The 19247-nt window shown below is 36.8% G+C and overlaps 1 protein-coding gene across 5 annotated transcripts in view; it reads left to right on the top strand.

Annotated features, from left to right (window-relative positions):
• The window catches only part of EML5 (EMAP like 5), a gene marked incomplete at its 5' end in the record, with an annotated part of 178982 nt that overhangs the window by 54515 nt on the left and 105220 nt on the right, over positions 1–19247 (top strand). For 4 of the 5 annotated variants that reach the window (XM_014591388.2, XM_027775491.1, XM_027775492.1 and 1 more), the window contains 3 exon segments: positions 4929–5066; positions 8919–9175; positions 11374–11586. In XM_014591388.2, the coding sequence (XP_014446874.1) occupies positions 4929–5066; positions 8919–9175; positions 11374–11586 (608 nt within the window). 5 annotated transcript variants of the gene reach the window in all.

Here is a 19247-nt window from a genome sequence, read left to right on the forward strand (position 1 = left end):
CACGCCGCAATCCCTTCTCCTCCATTCTCCTCTCGGGATCTTTGGCATGCACGCACACGCGCCCGGCGTGAGTTTTAAGTCACCGGGTCCGGGACATGAACCGCGGTCGACTACGTGGGAGTCCAGCGACATAGCCATTACGCTAACTGCTGGTTCCCAAGGCATTTATCTTTGAAATCAGAAAAATTTCAATTTTGGCTTTGAGATTTAAAAATCACAGCAAAATTTTACTACCAGTAACCCATTAAACTTCTGTGTGGTAGGGCAGGTCTGGATTTTCACCCTCAAGAATTCACAAGACCAACAATGATTAAATTCACAAGAGCAAAAGAAGTTCACTGTTAATACTGTTGGTTCAAAAACACATGAGAAGCTCAGCTGTGATAGTACCATGTAGCGTGGGGCCCTGCAATGCCGGAAGCCATATGAACGGTTGGGTACATGGAGGGTGAGAGTGCACATGCCCATGATCCTGGATGGCTGAGAAGGCTGGGGAAAGAATCATGTTGTGAGATCGATCCTATTGAGAGTGCTTGACTTTCTAACGCTCTCTCATTAAATAAATAAACTATTAATAACTAACTAGCTGACTAAACGCAACACACACACACTGAGTAAAACTTTTTTTTGAAAAGTACTTGGTAAAGAAGAATACTTTACTAAATACAGGCTTTAAAAACCTTACATTTTCACAGCTTTGTAAATTTGTTTAAGCCATTTTTCCCCCTCATACACATTATTTTATTACACCGTTAATTATAATACATCTTAACATTCCACTTTAGGTTGTATTGAGTTCATGTTTTCTCAATGTTTTTGAAAATATTCTCAGTAGTTCTACTCAGACTATTCATAGAAGCTGATACTTCAGTTACTTCAGTCTTGGCATTGACTCCTCAAGGAAACAGCTGAGTAGTATCTGTTCATCTGTTGATTTGTAAAGATTCTAAGGGCAACTACCAGAATTATTTTCATTGTTTTTAAATTATTGGTGGTGTTCTCAGTCTCCTCCACTCTTTGAACATCTGTTCTCACTGAAAGGCTAGAAGTCTTAAAACAAGTCTGTTTTCTCTTGATGCATATCTTCAGCTGCTGAGATCCAAAATTATTTAGTTAATAAACAGCTTTTCTTGCTTAGCGAACAAAAGAGCCATTTAAAACTTACTTTTGTTACAGCTTAATGTTAATTTTTAAATTTGGGAAGAAATTCTGCTTTGATAAGATATTGTGTTTTAAATTTTTAAATTTTTCTTACCATTGCTTTCCTGCCAGTTGGAAGTATTATAAGTGCTTAGTCTGATAATCTTGATGTATATTGTGCTCTTCAGCATAACTATAGTGTTAAATACAGTGCTTTGCTCTCTAATTCAATGACAGTAAAAATCAGTGCTTTACTGTGCTTTAAAAATGTAACTTTCGAGGGACCAGCAGATGGCATAATGGTTATGTCACTGGCCTTCCATGTAGTTGACCATAGTTCGAGTCCCAGAACTGAAGGCTTAAAATTCACACCAGGCATGTGTATGTGCGTGCGCAAAATCTCGAGAGGAAAATAGAGGAGAAGCGATTGTGGCGTGGCCATCCCCCTCAGGGGGATTTCTCACTTTCTTTCTCTCTGGAAAGTACATGTGCCCTATAGCAAACATCTCTCTTAAAAAAAGTGATATTCAAAGTTCTCTTTTTTCCTCTTGTTTCAACATTGTGGGTATGCACTGGTAATGTAATTATAATGAAATGTCACCATATGGTAATACACACAGCACGTAACATTCTGTCATGATATAACTATGCCACTGCAATTTTAGCGTGCCAAAGAGCACTATAGAGTAATGTGAGTGTCGCATATGGTCTCTTCTGCAACATTTCACCTCTGCCTCTATAGTACTGAGACAATATGCAAGATGTAGGCTACATGTAAACCAACAAGTATGCCTGTGTTTCCATTAAACTTTATTTACAGACACTAAACTTTGAATTTTATATAATGTTCTCATGCCTCAAAGTTTTCTTATTTTAATTTTTTCAACCATATAAAAATGTGGTAACCATTCCTAGCTCAGACTGAATAAAAGCAGGCAGCAACCCTGGTTTGGCTCACAGGTCATGGTTGACTGACCCCTCTGGTAGAGCATAGAAAGTCTTCAGCAAATGGATGGAACACTGGAAGTTTTCTCTTGAAAATGAAGACAGTGATGCTGACTTTCACTATTCTATTCAGCTGTTGACTAGAAATCTGTCAGCACCGTAAAGCCAATATCCAATATACAAAATACAGGGTAGCGGAGGGAATTGGAAAGGAAGAAACAATTGTCATTCATAGGTAATATGATTATATATCTTGAAAAATAGAAAAGAAAAGATAAATTATTAAAATTGAAAAGAAAATTTAGCAAATTTCTTGGATATGAAAACAATAAATTTTTTACTGTAAAATAGCAACAAAAACATTTTTATAAAAATATTTCTATAAAAGAATTTATAAAATCTACTTAGTTTTGCTAATCTACTTTTTCTAACCTCTTGAGGTAGGTGTCTATTCATTAAATTGCAGCCTTTAATTTATAATATCTGCATTTAAAGCGTCTAAAAGTTCCTTTTACATATTATTAGTTATATTTTGCACATTTTGATGTGAAAAGTTTTGTTAGAACTTACTTTCAGATATAACTAATCTCTTTAGGACTTCATCTTTGACTTTTGGATTATTTGAAAGTATAATTCTTAATTTTTAAACAATGGGTATTTTCTAGTTCTCTTTTCAGAATAGACTCTGAATTTGCATAATTTTAAGTGCTAAATGTAAAAGACCACATGTATAGATTATTTCTTTTGAGATTTTTTAACATAGGTTGCATGTGCTCACCAAAGGGAGAGAGAAAGTGAGGAATCATCTCCCAGGGGGTATGGCCATGCCTCAGTCCCTTCTCTATTTTCCTCTCAGGATTTTGGGCACACATGCAAGCTGCTAGGTCTGGGACTCAAACTGTGGTTGACCATGGGGGAGTCCAGCACCTTAACCACTATACCACCTGCTGACCCCCATATTTAATTTTTAAAATTTAAACATATTGATCTCTTTTGGTCACAGTAGAAATTATCTACCTAAAATGAGTAATAAGAAAAAAATGAATGTTATTGTATGGTTTTAAAAAAAAATACTTTGGAGCCAGCAGGTTGTATGGAGGTTGGGATAGCTGGATCCTGCATGGCCACCTGCACAGTTTGAGTCCAAGATCCGATGGCTTGAAAATCACTCAAGGTATCTGTGCGTGGATGTCCAAAATCCCAAGAAGAGAATAGAGGAGAAGGGATTGAAGTGGTGGCCAACTCCCCTGGGGGGTGATTTCTTCTCACTTTCTCTCTCTCTCTGCCTCTGTATGTCTCTCTCTGCAAGCACATGTGCCCCCATTGTAATAAGTAACTAAATGGACAAAGACTTGGGCCAGGCCTGGTGGTTACATGAACTGGATCCCTTAGGACCTACTGCATGATTCAAGTCCCAGACCCAGCGGCTTGAGAAACATATTGACTATGTGTGTATATGTGCCCAAAATCCTAGAAGGAGAGAGAGAGAAGAGGTGGTCCCCCAGGGCGGGTATTTTCTCACTTTATCTCATAGTCTCTCTGTCCCCCTCAAGTGAGCATGTAGGACCTCTGGAAAATTTTAAAAATAAATAAAAACTTTTATCAACCTCTGTCATTTTAAGCACGACAAACAATATTCCTATTTTCATAGATAAAAATTCCTTGCAACAAAACACAGTTAAAATATTGAAACTTGGAGTCAGCAGGTGGCATAGTGGTTAAGACTTTAGACTCCCACGTAGCTGACCTGGCAGCTTGAAACTAAGCTGTGTCTATGTGTGTGTGTCCAAAATCCTAAGAGGAGAATGGAGGAGAAGAAATTTTGGCATGGCCCTCCTCTCGGGGGGGCAGGGGATGGTGGTGATTTATTACTTTCTCTCTCTGTCTCTCCTACAAGTGCACATGCCCTATAGCAAAAATTTCTCCTAAATAAAAATTGAGTCTTGGGGCCAGCAGGTGGCATAATGGTCATGGCTGTGGACTCACACGTAGCAGGCCACAGTTCGACTCCAGCCCCCGAGCTTGAAAATCGTACTGCGCACGTGTGCCTGCATGCCCAAAATCCCATGAAGAGAATGGAGGAGAAGGAATTCCGATGTGACCATCCTTCCAGGGGGTGATTTTTCACTTTCCTTCTCCTTCTCTCTCTGTTTCTCTCTGGCGAGTGCACACACATTACAACAAAAACCTTTAAAAAAAACATTGAGACTTATTGGGGCGAGCAGGTGAATAGTGGCTAAGGCATTGGATTCCCATGTGGCTGACAGCTGTTCAAGACCTAAAGTTGGTGGTTTGAAAATTACATTGGGCACATGTATATGTCTGCCCAAAGTCCCAGGAGAAGAAGAGAGAAGAAGAGATTATGGCATGGCCACCCTCCCAGGGGGGTGATTTCTCACTCTTCTCACTGACTCTCTGATGAGCACATAAACTGTATGGCAAAAAAACTTGAAAAAAAAATCAAGACTTAGCTTACTCAATATGAGATAACTAATGTTTTGGAGGTTTTGCTATAAGGCACGTGCACTCTCCAGAAAGACAGAGAGAGACAGAGAGATAGAAAGCAAGAAATCACCCCCCAGGGGGGGATGGCCATGCCGCAATCCCTTCTCCGTTCTCCCCTCGGGATCTTGGGCACATATGTACATGCACCTGGTGTGAGTTTAAGCCACCGGATCCAGGACTCGAACCGCAGTCAACTACATGGGAGTCCAGCGACATAGCCATTACGCTAACTGCTGGTCCCAAGATAACTATTTTATTCAAAATCTTTTCATACTTAATCATAATTTTTTAAAGTGTACATTAGTTAACTGTTTCAATTTTTTAATTAAAATTTACAGGATATGGAGCCTAGTAGATCATGCATTAATAGCAAGGTGTAATATGGAAGAGCCAATTCGTTGTGCGGCTGTAAATGTAGATGGAATCCATCTTGCCCTTGGAATGAAGGACGGCTCATTCACTGTACTTAGAGTAAGGTATGGTGTTAGCACAAAAATAGAAGTTCATGGTAATTTTCTGTTTAGTGAGATGAGATACTATATTTAATCCTCTTTGTTTTGACCTAGTTTTACTTTCCCTCCTTCTCCTTATTAACATATACTTCAGATATTAATTTCATTCAATACTAAAATATATTTATAAAAACAGCTTCATTAGAAAATTAAATAAATTTTAAACTCTTGGTTTGCAGAGTCAAGAATACTTAGTCGATTAACAGCTAAAATTTTGAACTATAAATTTGGGTCCAGACATTCATTCTTTGGTAGAATTGATTTTCACTAGTGATCCCTGCCATTGGACAACCTGAAGCTGTTGCAAGTGGGTGAATCATTTTGGGCCTCATTATTTGTAGCCTTATGCTTTGGGGGAAAAAAAAAATCATCTCTTCCTTTGTTTGGGCCATTGGACAACCTGAAGCTGTTGCAAGTGGGTGAATCATTTTGGGCCTCATTATTTGTAGCCTTATGCTTTTGGGGGGAAAAAAATCATCTCTTCCTTAGTTTGGGCCATGAGAAAAGTTCAAAGAATTTGTTAAAGCAGTTACCATCCTGTGTTGAATTTTTGGTAGGTGTACTCAGTTGAATTCTGTGCAGCCATTTAAAACATTATTGTAGATTCACCCATATTCACAAGGATAACTATTTAAGACAGTGTCCTTTAATTCAATGAATGGTAATACTATCAACTCAGTTCCTCAACCCAGAAGCCACAAATTCATTTTTTTCTTTGCTTCCCCTGTCTAGTTAATTACACAGTTCTGGAGCGTCTACTTCCTTGAGAGCTTTCAGATTCAACTTTGCTTCTAGATTTTCTAACTGGATTAGTGGGTACCCTCTTAGCTGGTCTCCTTACCTCCTGCTTTGCTTCTCTCAAGACCTTTTTTCTCTTTGCAGTACAGCTTTACAGTACAGTGATTCCTTTTAAAACACATACACATGGGCATTCTTCTTTTGAAAGCATAGCAGTTTTGCACTGTTCTTAGGATGATGTTCATAATCTTTAATATGTATGTAGCGCCCATCTCTTCAGCCAGTTTCTCTATACCTCGGTCTTTCTTTCATCTATACAAAACTTACTTCACTGGTTCAGATACTGCATGTTCTCTTGTATTCCTGAACTTCCAGAGATGCTGATTCCTCTTTCTGAGACAGGTTTTTGCAATGAGATAGGCTGAGATTTTTTCTCTTGAAATAATTTCTTATTGTGCTAAAACACACCTAATATAAAATTTACCATTTCAATCATTTTTAAATGTAGCATTAAGTGTATTTCCATTGTTATGCAACTAACACCACCATCCATCTCTAGAAGTTTTATTTTTAAAGTTTGCTGTTGGGCATTTATGCTTGCCAAAGAGAGAGGAAGAGAGAAATCACCCCTGAGGGGGGTATGGCAATGCCACAATCTCCTCTCTTCTATTCTGCTCTTGTGATTTTGGGCACGCACATATGCACATATGCACACATGCCTGGTGTGTTTTTCAAGCTACCAAGTCCAGGACTTGAACCGTGCAGTTGCCCATGTGGACTCCTTACCTACCATACTACTTGGCTGACCCCATCTCTAGATTTTTTTTTTTTTTTCAGTTTTTGCTATAAAGTGCATGGGCTCGCAGGAGAAAAACAGAGAGAGAGGGAAAGCGAGAAAGCACATCCCGAGGGAAATGGCCACACCATGATCCCTTCTGCTCCATTCTCTTGGATTTTGGGGCATGCACATGCTCCCAGCACAGTATTCAAGCTGTTGGGTCCAGAACTTAAACTGTGCATTCAGCCATGTGGGACCCAGCCATTGTAACCATCACGACACAAGCTAGCCCCATCTCCAGAATTTTTCACCTTCCTTATCTGAAACTCCATACATATTAAACAGTAGTTCCCCAGTCTCCTCTCTCCCTGGCTCCTGGCACCCACTATTCTACTTCCTGTCTCTGTAAAGGAGAGAATTTTGCTATAGGTACCTCATGTAAGTGAAATTCTTAAACTAATTTTTTAAACTGCAATTTAGCTACATAAAGTTCAAATATTAATTAATGCTTTTTTTTCCCCAGAGCCCTTGGAATGATAGATGTTATCTCATTTTCTTATGCCAAAAACTGAGATGAAAAACTATGAAATCCTTCTGTTAAGCTTACAGAATGATTATAATTTATTGATTTGGTCATTTATTCTAGAATCTCTGTACCTAAAATAATCTTAAGGTTGAACATCTGTCTTCTCATTAGTTGTTCAGTTTCTTTGGAGGTTACTATTCAGTTTTACACATTACAAGTCATAAATGAAAACACCTGGGGGCCGGCAGGTGGCCTGGTGGTTAAGGATGCTATATTCTAACACGATCAACCATGGTTTGAGTCCTGGACCTGGTGGCTTGTTTTCTCACTTTCCGTCTCTCTTGCTCTCTCGCACTCTGCCCCTCTCTGATCAAATTATAAATAAGTAAATAAATAAATAAATAAAGTTTTAAAGTCCTGGACATTTCTTAAAAATAATATTTATGATCGCTTCATTCCTCATAGTCTGAGATTAGCTTATAGAGGTTTTTCAAGAATTAAAGATATATATGAAACATCTAAAATTTCTTATCATATAGGAAGAGGCTTCATAAAGTTTACAGAAATTTTTATTATGAAAATAATTATTTGTGAATTTACATTTTTGTACCAAAATGAACTCATACTTTAATTCCATTTTTTTCACTAATGTTCTGAAGTCCTCTTGTAGCTGATACGCATTTTAAAAGTAGTAATTATTATTATTTTTAGTTACACATTTTCTTGTCTTTTCAATTATTGCATATTTAAAAACTGACAAAGTTCTTATTGTAAGAATGCTGTATTTTAACAATAGAATCTTATAGGATCATGGGAATGCTTATTCTGACAGCATAAAAATTTATTTCTGATGTTGCCATCCCTTCTCGGGGGTGCCTTCTCACTTTCCCTCTCTCTCTCTAGAGAGCACACATAATCCATAGTAAATTTTAAAAAAAGAAAGAAAAGATTGAGGTTGAAATAAAATAACTAGTGATAGCTATATAAAGATATATATTAAAATGTTATTATTGGCATATGGTTAAGGTGGCTGGACCCCACAAGGCTGACTGCAGTTTGAGTACTGGACTTGTCAGTTTGCTGGGCATGTGTGCATGGAGCCCAAAATCCTGAGAGGAGACTAGGGGAGAAGGGATGGTGGTGTAACCATCCTCCTTGGTGGGGTGATTTTTCACTTTCTTTCCCTCACTGGCTCTCGCTAGCAAGCACACATGCCCTATCGAAAAATTAAAAAAAAAAAAAATTACTGATGTAATCTAAACCAATTACTCCTTTATTTTATTTTTGTAATTTTGCACATTTGACTTATTAAATTTTTCTGTTGGAATTGTAGTATTTATAATTAAGCATTCTTTGTAAACTCAATATTTACAAAGAATTTATTTTATCATAAAAATTTGTGACTTTATTTTCCTCATTGTTTGACCCCAGGAAAGTAGTGTATATCTCTAAACTATTTGGTCTTTGAAAGATGTGTCACATAGAAATACATAGACAAATAGACAAATATGTCGTGATTCTTCTGATGAACCAGTATTTAAAAGTAAACCTAGAAACTGAAACTCAGCATTGTTCTCTATTTCTGGCATGTATCATCCTCATTCTTCTCAGCAAAATAATTTAAAAAAAATAATTATTCCTGAACTAATACTACCTATTTATGTTTATTGTGTACTTTATATACTTGATACAACCTCATAATCATTTTAGACACTTTTGAAAACAATCCTGTAGTGTCTTTTCTCCATATATTCTCTTTTTTTCCTTTTTACAGAGATATGACAGAAGTTGTGCATATTAAAGACAGAAAGGAGGCAATTCATGAGTTAAAATATTCACCAGACGGGACTTACCTTGCTGTTGGATGCAATGACAGCTCAGTTGACATTTATGGAGTTGCTCAGCGTTATAAAAAAGTTGGCGAATGTATTGGATCACTTAGTTTCATCACCCATCTGGACTGGTCCTCAGATAGTAGATATATACAGACAAATGATGGAAATGGGACACGGCTGTTTTATAGGATGCCAGGTAGACATTTTTAGCAAATTACACTTAGATTTTCAGTGCCTATGCAATATTTTAAGATTTCACTACATTAATCAACTGTTACAGTTGATTAAAACATTGCATAGGCACTGAAAATTGTAGTTAATTTACATTACAGTTAATTACATTAATCAAATGTAAATTACAGTTAATTAATGTAAAATCAAGTGAGATCTGAGCTGATATTTCAGGCATTGGAGTCTTTTCTGTAAGACTACTTGATTACATTGAGGTCCTTTAGGGTTTTTTTTGTTGTTGTTCAGGGTTATTGAGGTACAGTTGACATGTAATAATTCTACATGTTTACAGTATACAATGTGGCGTTTTCATAAATAAATAAATATATATACACATATATTGTGAAATTATTTTCACAATCAAGCTTATTAACATATCTTTATTGCACGTGTTGACATTTTTTTGTGTGGGATGAGAAATTTAAGATCGACTCTTAGCAGATTTCACATATACTATACAGTATTACAGCATTATTAACTGTAGCCAACGTGATTTGCCTTACATCTACAGAACTGGTTTATCCTACATAATTGAGACTTTGTACCCTTGACCAACATCTTTCCATCCCACCACCTCTTCCAGCCCCTGGCAAATGCCTTTCTAAATACTTTTGGTTTTTGGAACATGTAAGACAGACTCACTTTATATTGAATTCCATATCACGTGATAGTAGAAGGTAAAATCCCATTGTGTATTAGACTCAAAATGCCACTTTTGTGGGTCAGACTAATCAAGTAAATGTAATTGCTATAAATATGGGACCATAAATTTGCTTTTTTGTGGTGACCTTAATTAAACTTTGAAAATAATAATATAGCTGAGAAACTAATTTGAAAAATAGTTTTTAAAAGAATTAAAATAGGGAGACTAGCAGATGGTGTAATGGTTATTATGTTGCTGGACTTCCACATGGTCGACTGCAGTTTGAGTCCAGATCTGGCGGCTCCAATTCATGCTAGGAATGTGTGCGTGCCCAAAATTCCAAGAGGAGAATGGACGAAAAGGGATTATGGTGTGGCCATCCCCCCATGGGGAGTGATTTCTTGCTTTCTGTTTCTCTGTCTCTCTTCCGAGCACATACGCCCTATAGCAAAAATTTCTCTAAAATAAAAAAAAAAAGAATTGAAATAGAATGATCAATATGTTTCCTCTTAATACTTCATTTAGTGTGATGCTTAGTAAATTAGTCACTGTCTTTGGAGAACTTGTTTAATAAGACTAATTGTGCAGTTAAATTAATGCATCTCTATCCAAATTTTTTATTAAAATGTATTTAATGAAGATCAACTAATTCCTTAAGTCCTCTTACCTGATGTAAGTATTTTACTCCCCACTTGTTCTTTCTTTGTCAGTTCTCTTTTTCTCAACTATGTATCTCAGGTGTGTTTGTTTTTAGAGAGATTTTTGCTATTGTATTGGGCACGTGTGCTTGCCAAAGAGACAGAAAGTGAGAAATCACTCCCCCAGTGGGAGATGACAATGCCACAACCTCTTCTCTTCCATTCTCCTCTTAGGATTTTGGGCATGCACGCACACACGTTTGATATGAGTTGGTCCAGGACTCGAACCACGGTTGACTATGTAAAAGTCCAGCAACATAACCATTATGCCATCTGCTGGTCCCTATTTTTTTATTTTTTAACATTTATTTATTTATTTATCTATTTATTTGTTGTGATTTTCAATCTGCCAGATCTGGGACTTGAACGATGGTAGGCCATATGGGAATCCAGAACCTTAACCACCACGCCACCTGCTGGCCCAATTCAGTTTCTTTTTAACACCTGATTTGCCACTTTTCATAACTTTTACCTTTTTTCATACCTACCCTGTCATGACTGATCTGTTTCATGATTTTAATAGGATTCAGTTTTATTTCCCATATGGGCAAATATACTAAATTAATTGTATTCAAATCTGAGTCTGTCTCTAAATCAGTATGATTTTAGTATCATAATAAATTTTTTTTCAATTTTTAATTCCTCGTATTGAGTTTCCTCTTCTCCTTCCCCAAACGTATATACCTATTCATGTATTCTCCTGTAACTGAAGTGGGAAGATACTTAAAATTTTGAGATTTTACCATATTATCAATAAAATTTAAACTTGAGTAAAAATCAAATGAAATAACTTCTTAAATTACCACTATGATTTATTTTTAGGAGGAAAAGAAGTGACAAGTAAAGAAGAAATAAAAGGTGTTCACTGGGCATCATGGACATGTGTTTCAGGCCTTGAAGTAAATGGAATTTGGCCCAAGTATTCAGATATCAATGATATAAATTCAGTAGATGGCAATTACGTTGGCCAAGTTTTGGTTACAGCTGATGACTATGGAATTGTAAAATTATTCCGATATCCATGTTTAAGAAAAGGTATCTTTTCTTTCAAAATGTTATTAAGTAACCATTCTCCATAAAATACCTTTATGTTCTTGCAACAAAAAAAAATTGTTCTTGGGATAAATAGGAGGCTTTCCTATTTTTTAAAATGTGTACTGATTGGTGAAGGATTTCATTTTGCTAATTCAAGTTATTGTCATATGTCACATTTCTTTTTGATCATAAAATTTGTGTTAGAAAACTTAAAATTTATATGTGATTATAAATGGATTATACTCTGATTAATTAATTAATTATTATTTTTTAAAAGACTTTTACCATAGGGGTCATGCTCTCACCAAAGAGAAACAGAGACAAAGCGAGAGGGAAAGTGAGAAAGCACCCTCTGTGAGGAGGATGGTCTTATCATAATCCCTTCTCCAGTCTCTCAAGATTTGGGACATATGTGCAGACATGCTTGGCATGTTTTTTCCAGCTGCTGGATCCTGGATCGTACCACAGAGTTGACCATGTAAGATCCAGCACCTGACAACTATGCCACCTGCTGGCCATCCAATTAATTTCTAATAGTTATTATTAGAAAGGGTCTCTCCGCACGGTGCTCTTTCTGCCTCAGTATCCTGAGTGCTAGGACTACAGACATACCACCATGCTAGCTTTTAGGATGGGCCAAAAATGAAACAGGTCCTGCTGAGTAGTTCTACCAGCCAGCCGGAGCTGCTGCAGTTGAGTCACCTCTTTCCTTGTAAAGCAACACTTTGCTTTCCACCTTCTGAATTGCTTCGTGTAACTATAAAACGATGGTTATACTTTTCTTATGGCTTAAATTGTTTAACTTATTCAGCAAGTATTAGAGGCAATTTTCTTATATCTTTTTTCCAAGAACTATGAGGAAATTGTTAGCAATACAAACTCAGGTCACAGCTGGGAACCTGTTCATTTGTTGGTTGATATTCATGTGTGAGTGCTCTTTTGCTTACATCCTTAACATATTTTGATATTTACTTTCAGTAACTCTGTGCTTGATTTGGCAGCGCATATACTGAAATATTTTTAGTAACACTGAGTTGTAGAAGAAATAATAAACAATCTTAATCACTGGTTTATTTTCAACATATTTTATGTATCACCTTTTTTGGATCTCTTTTTTTTTTTTTCAGGTTTGTGCCATAGGCTATGTGCACTCACACAAGAAAGATGGAGGAAGACAGAAAGAGGGAAAGTGAGAAATCACTACCCAGGGTGGATAGCCACACCACAATTCCTTCTCCTGTCTTGATTTTGGGCATGCATGCACATGCCCAGCATGATTTTCTAAGCTGCTGGGTCTGGGACTTGAACCAAGGTCAGCCATGTGGGTGTAAGTGTCTTAGCCAGATGCCACTGCTGGCCCCTTAGATCTCTGCTAAAATGACGATAATTAGATTAAGGGGGATGTGTGCGCTCCCTATCTCTGTCTCTGTCACTCATGGAATAAATGAAACTTTTTGTAAAAGTCGTTTTTAAAATTTATAAAAATAAAATATTAATCTTTCTATTCATAGACCTAGGGATAATTAAATAAAAGGCTACATTAATAGTCACTTATTTATTTCATCCCTCATTCAATGAAATAGTTGAGTCAATTTGTAACAAATCCCTTAATACAGAAATAATTATATGGACGCCAGCAGGTGGTGTGGTGGTTGGGATGCTGGACTCTTACATGGCCAGCCATGGTTCGAGTCCCAGACCCGGCAGCTTGTTTTCTCACTTTCCATGTCTTTCTCTCTTTGGTGTCCTGTATAGGCATGGTTCGACTCCCAGACGCGGCAGCTTGTTTTCTCACTTTCCATCTCTTTCTCTCTTTGGTGAGTCCTGTATCAAATTTAAAAATAATAATAATGATAAATAAATAATTATTGTTAAAAACTGAAAAATAATGATATGAATAGAGAATCAGCACCAGGGGAAATGAAAATAGAGTTACAATATTAAATCCAGATAAAATGACCATGTTTAAATATCATATTGATTTGAGTGTCCTGGAAACCAAAAATTAAAGTAAAGCCGAGCACAAAATAGTTTTCATTATAGTTTTATTTTTTTTTTAAAGCATACTTATTCCTTAGGGTAATCTCAAAATTTCTCCTGAGATTTAATTTTCAAAGAACTCTTTTCTATGAGATGGGACTTTATAATACAGACTATGAGTGTACTTCTAAAGAATTACACCTTTAAAGATGCAGTGATGATTTTTGACCTGTTTTATTGGTGAAAGCTATTGGGCAAATATTAAAATGAAAGTTATTAAATGTGACTATGGGAGTAACTAAAGTAGTTTGATTTAAATATATAACCCACTGATGTCAACTTTATGGACTCAACATTCCCGGAAGCCCCATCTGGTATTTCTCTTGTGCCTTTCCAGTGATGCAGTAAATTAACCATCTTACTAGCAGCTTTGCCATGTTGCTTCCTGCCTATGAGAAGTCAGCTTCCTCGGTGCTCTTGAGAGGGCTTCTGTAAATAATGCTAGTAACTGTGTCAATAAAGGCTAGCTAACTTCTAGCAAAAGATGTACTTTTATTTCTGGATCCCACCTCACAGCTAGGGCATGAGAATCACCAGACAAGTTTAAGATGGTACTTGTGTGATTAGAAAGTATGAGATTCAGGGACCAGCAGTTAGTGTAATGGCTATGTTGCTGGACTCCCATGTAGTCGACCGCGGTTCAAGTCCCGGACCCGGTGGCTTAAACTCATGCCAGGCGTGTGCACCTGTGTGCCCAAGATCCCGAGAGGAGAATGGAAGAGAAGGGATTGCAGTGTGACCATGCCCCCTCGTGGGTGACTTCTTGCTTTCTGTCTCTGTGTCTCTCTGTCTGTCTGGTGAGTGCATGTGCCCTATAGCAAAAGCCTCTCCAAAAAAAGAAAGAAAAAAAAAAAGTATAAGATTCAGTCAGATTCATAACAGTCTTAATGTTAGACAGCATTCTTACTCATTGTTTTATTAACATATGAAATGAAGATGGGAGAGCCTCCTAAAGTCCTTTTACCTAATGTAAATACTCATTTCCCCTCTCATTCTTCCATCTTGGTGTTTTCACTTCTCTCTTTTAAATTAACAGTGTATCATAAGTTTCTTTCTCTTCCTCTCTCTCACCTTTTTTTTTTCCTTTAATTTGCCAGAGAGAACTTGAACTCACAGGGAGAGACAGAGAGAAAGAGAGAAAGCACCTCCAACGGGGAATGGTCACGTCACAATCCCTTCTCTTTCATTTCTCCTTTCAGGATTTTTTTTCTTTTTCTTTTCTTTTTTTTTTTACATCACTTACATTTAAATTGTTGCACTATAATGACTTTTTTTTTATGTTTAATCATTGTATATTATTATAACATACCAAATGAATTTTTTTCATCACAAATACACTGCATATTGGCCCAGTCAAAGATATTGCCATATACATTATAATCAACAGATTTCTTTCTATTTTGGATCCCTTAAATGTTTTGCTCTTTTGTGTTTTTCAGGCTGTGAGATCTGGCACTTGAACCATGCAGTTGGCCATGTAAAATCCAGCCACCTTAACTACTATTTCCATATTTCTTTTTAACACCTAATTTGCCACCTTCTCATACTGACCTCTTTGTAAAAACTAAAGTACTTCATAATGTTCTGAGTTTTTTGGTCAAATGAATGAGATTTCCTGACAGTTTTTCTCTTTTGCAACAGAGAACACAGCACTATTATTACATGGCAGTTTTATTTATAAAATGCATAGTATTTCTTTGGGACCAGCAGTTGGCGTAATGACTGTGTCGCTGGACTCCCATGTAGTCGACCGCGGTTTGAATCCTGGACCCAGTGGCTTAAACCCATGCTGGACACATGTGCTTGCATGCCCAAGATCCTGAGAGGAGTAATGAAGGAGAAGGGATTGTGGCATGGCCACCCCCCCTGGGGGGGGGTGATTTCTTGCTTTCTGTCTCTCTCGCTGTGTCTTTCTGGTGAGAAAGACACACCCTATAGCAAAAACCTCTCCAAAAAAAAGAAAATCCATAGTATTTCTTTGAACTGCTATGTGACTATTTTACCAAAGCCCAAGAAAATTCATCTTGCCTAAGAGATCGGTCACTGTTTCAAGAACATAAGTATAAGTTGTTTTTTTTGTTTGTTTCTTTCCTTTTGTTAGAGTTTGTTAGCAATTTATTTTATGCTAAAGACGATTTTTATTTATAGGCACAGATTAGCTTGAGATTATGGCTAGGTTAGTGGGAGAGAAGATAGGACATGCAGCTGCAGTGAAGGGTCATCAACAAGTTCAGAGAATATGTGTGTAATGAAGAAATTGCATAGATTTCAAAAAAATTTGCATCTGAATAAACTCATACGCTAACCCCATTTTTCACTAACTTTTTTAGATATATATTTTATTATTATTATTCATACATTAAATTGCTATACATCACTTAGATTGTGAAGAGACTTTACCCAACACGATATACACCTCAGTCCAGCCCAGTTGAGACCACCATACACACCCTCGTCAGACCACCATACACATCCTCATCAAGAGATAACATATCTTAGGGACCAGCAGTTGGTGTAATGACTTTGTTGCTGAACCCCATGTAGTCGACCGTGCTTCGAGTCCCAGACCCGGTGGCTTAAACTCATACCGGTCGTGTGTGCATGTGTGCCCAAGATCCCAAGAGGAAAATGGAGGAGAAGGGATTGCAGTGTGGCCATCCCCCCTGGGGGGGAGGGGTGATTTCTCACTTTCTATCTCTCTGTCTCTCTCTGTCTTTCTGGCAAGCACATGCACCTTATAGCAAAAACTTCTCAAAAAAAAAAAAAAAAGAAAAGAAAGAGAGACAGATGACATATCTTATCTGTGTATCTGTTTTCCGCTAACTTTTAAGTCCCCTTGTATTTAAAAAATTAGTAGAAGTATTTTAAGATTTTGTATTTATCAGATAGACTTGCATACTTTAGATGATTACTAGAAAAATTTTATCTTTTAGGTTAATTATTTAATTGTACTGTCACTCCAACTTAAGGTTAGGAAAAGTTTGTATCTGATGCAGTAATATATTTTATTTAAAGTTTTTGCCATGGAGCACATGAGCTAGCCAAAAAGAGATAGAGAGACAGTAAGAAGGAAAGTGAGAGGGAGTGAAATCACCCCACAAAGGAGTTGGCCATGTTGCAAACCCTTCTCCTCCAGTCTGCTAGAATTTTGGGCATGTACATACACATGTCTGGTATGATTTTTCAAGTCACCATGTCTGGGATTTGAACTGTAGTTGACCATGTGGGAGTCCCGCACCTAAACACCATGCCACCTGCTGGCCCCTCAATATATTTTAGATACCCACTTAGCTGACTTTTAGGTATAGCTTTTACAAAATATGAAAAGATCTTAAGTAGTAGAAATAGCTTATGTTATAAAATTATAATTGAAACAGAATGCATAAGATTAAATCAGAGAAAATGTTATGTTTCTTCTCCTCATTTCCCCCACTCTAAAGTTAGCCCAAAGCATTCTACCACCCTTACCCCCTTTTTTTCTTTAATTATTTTTTTCATTTTTATCCTTTTTCTAGATTCTCCTGCTTTTGACCATAATCTCTCTGAAATAATCCAGACTCTTCCCAGGCTACAGCACAGGGTTAGGGTGGAGGGTGAGCAAGTGGAAATGAGAGGCATGGGGAGGTGAAGCAGGGTTGTTTTAATCTGTTACTTCTTATCATTATTAATGATGTCTTAGACCCTCTCTCTACTTCATATAAATTAATGAAAATTGCATATTTGGTAAAAGTATTTCTTTAGATTCCAGAAAATTCACTGGAAAAACAAATATCAAATAAGAAAGCAGATTTATAACAGGGATTTAGTACCATTTTTATAAGATTCATCCATATTGTGGCATGTAGCTTTAGTGCATTTTTTTCTATGCCATAGAATATTGTGCTGTAAATATATGCTACATTTTATGCACTTATCCTCCTGTCCATGGTCATTTGAATGATTTTCCATTTTTTGTCATTATCTGCAAGTTTCTCAGAGGTGTATACACAGGAGTGAAATTTCTGGGTCATGAGAATGCCAAGGTTGAACTTTGTAAACAAATGTCAAGTTGTTTTCCAACGTGGTTTTTATCATTTTACAGACCCTGTTGATTCGCATTCTCTTCAGTGCCTGGCATTGCCACACTTCATAATTTTTACAAAGCCAGCTACTGTAAATGATGTCATATTGTCAATTTACATTTGTCTGACTATGAATGAAGTTGACCATCTTTTCAAATATTTTTTGGTCTTCTGCATTTTCACTTCTTTCACACACTGGTTTATATCTCATTCCTGTTTTTCTGTTGAGTTTTTAAAAATAGATCTCTAGGAGTTGTTTTATGTACTTCAATAGATACAAATGCTCTGCAGTTTTTATGGATTTCAAATGTCTTTCACTGGTCTGTAGTTTGTCTTTTGATTTTCCTAATGTCTTTTGTTGACTAGTCCTTAGTTTTAGTGTGTCAGATCTATTTCTCTCTTTCTTTTAATAGATGCTATGTGCTGTTTTGTATTATTAAGAAATTCTTCCTTTCACTAAGTTTAGAGAAATAGTTCCATGTATTTTATGTCTAGAAAAATTTTGTTAAAACGGTTAAATAAAAAAGTTCTTTATCATATTGCTACAATTTATTAAAGAGATTTAGTTCATGTTAGCTTTGTATGGAAATGTACATTAAAACAAACTAGAAAAGAAATAGGGTGGGACCAGCAGTTAGCGTAATGGCTATGTCGCTGGACTCCCACGTAGTCGACCGCGGTTCGAGTCCTGGACCCGGTGGCTTAAACTCACGCCGGGCACGTGTGCGTGCGTGCCCAAGATCCCGAGAGGAGAATGAAGGAGAAGGGAGTGCGGTGTGGCCATCCCCCCTGGGGGGTGATTTCCTGCTTTCTATCTCTCTGTCTCTCTCTGTCTGTCTGGCGAGCGCACGCGCCCTATAGCAAAAACCTCTCAAAAAAAAAAAAAAGAAATAGGGTCATACAAACACAAATATTTCAGTATATTTCTTTATCCCCAACAAGAATTATTGTCCCCCTTTTTTTTGTAGAATTATTTTATTTAACTTTATTTATTATTTTCATTATTATTTTTCAGTTTGATCAGAGAGAGACAGAGAGAGAGAGAGGAAGTAAGAAAGCAAGCCACCAGGTCCGAGACTTGAACCTTGGTCGGCCATGTGGGGCCAGCACCTTTAACCACCATGCCACTTGCTGGCCCCAGAATTATCGTCCCCTTTTAAGTTAAGAAAGCTTCCATCACTATTACTAGCTTGCCTAGATAAATCTTTTCTCTTTCTATTGGTCTTAATTGATGACATACTGTTAGGATTAATTATTAACTATTCTTTTATCATTTCCTATCTTAGGGTCATACTTTTCATTATCAGAAGAAGATTTGGGAGCATATAATCCAATTTTTATAAAAAAAATCTAGAAATGGAGTCAAAGAAAGGTTAAATGGTGTGCTTAAACTCCTGAGCTATTTAAGTAGTTGAGCATTAGCTCAAGCTCTACTCTTTGGACAATTAAGAAACTTTGATTCCTACAATAATATCATTGCTATTAATCAGCATTAAGTGATCCTTTTCTTATTTTTATTTTTTTAAAGTTTTTGTCATAAGATATGCACATTTGCCAGAG

The sequence above is a fragment of the Tupaia chinensis genome, unplaced genomic scaffold (genome assembly GCF_000334495.1).
Source record: "Tupaia chinensis unplaced genomic scaffold, TupChi_1.0 Scaffold000568_1, whole genome shotgun sequence".
Lineage (NCBI taxonomy): Eukaryota > Metazoa > Chordata > Mammalia > Scandentia > Tupaiidae > Tupaia > Tupaia belangeri.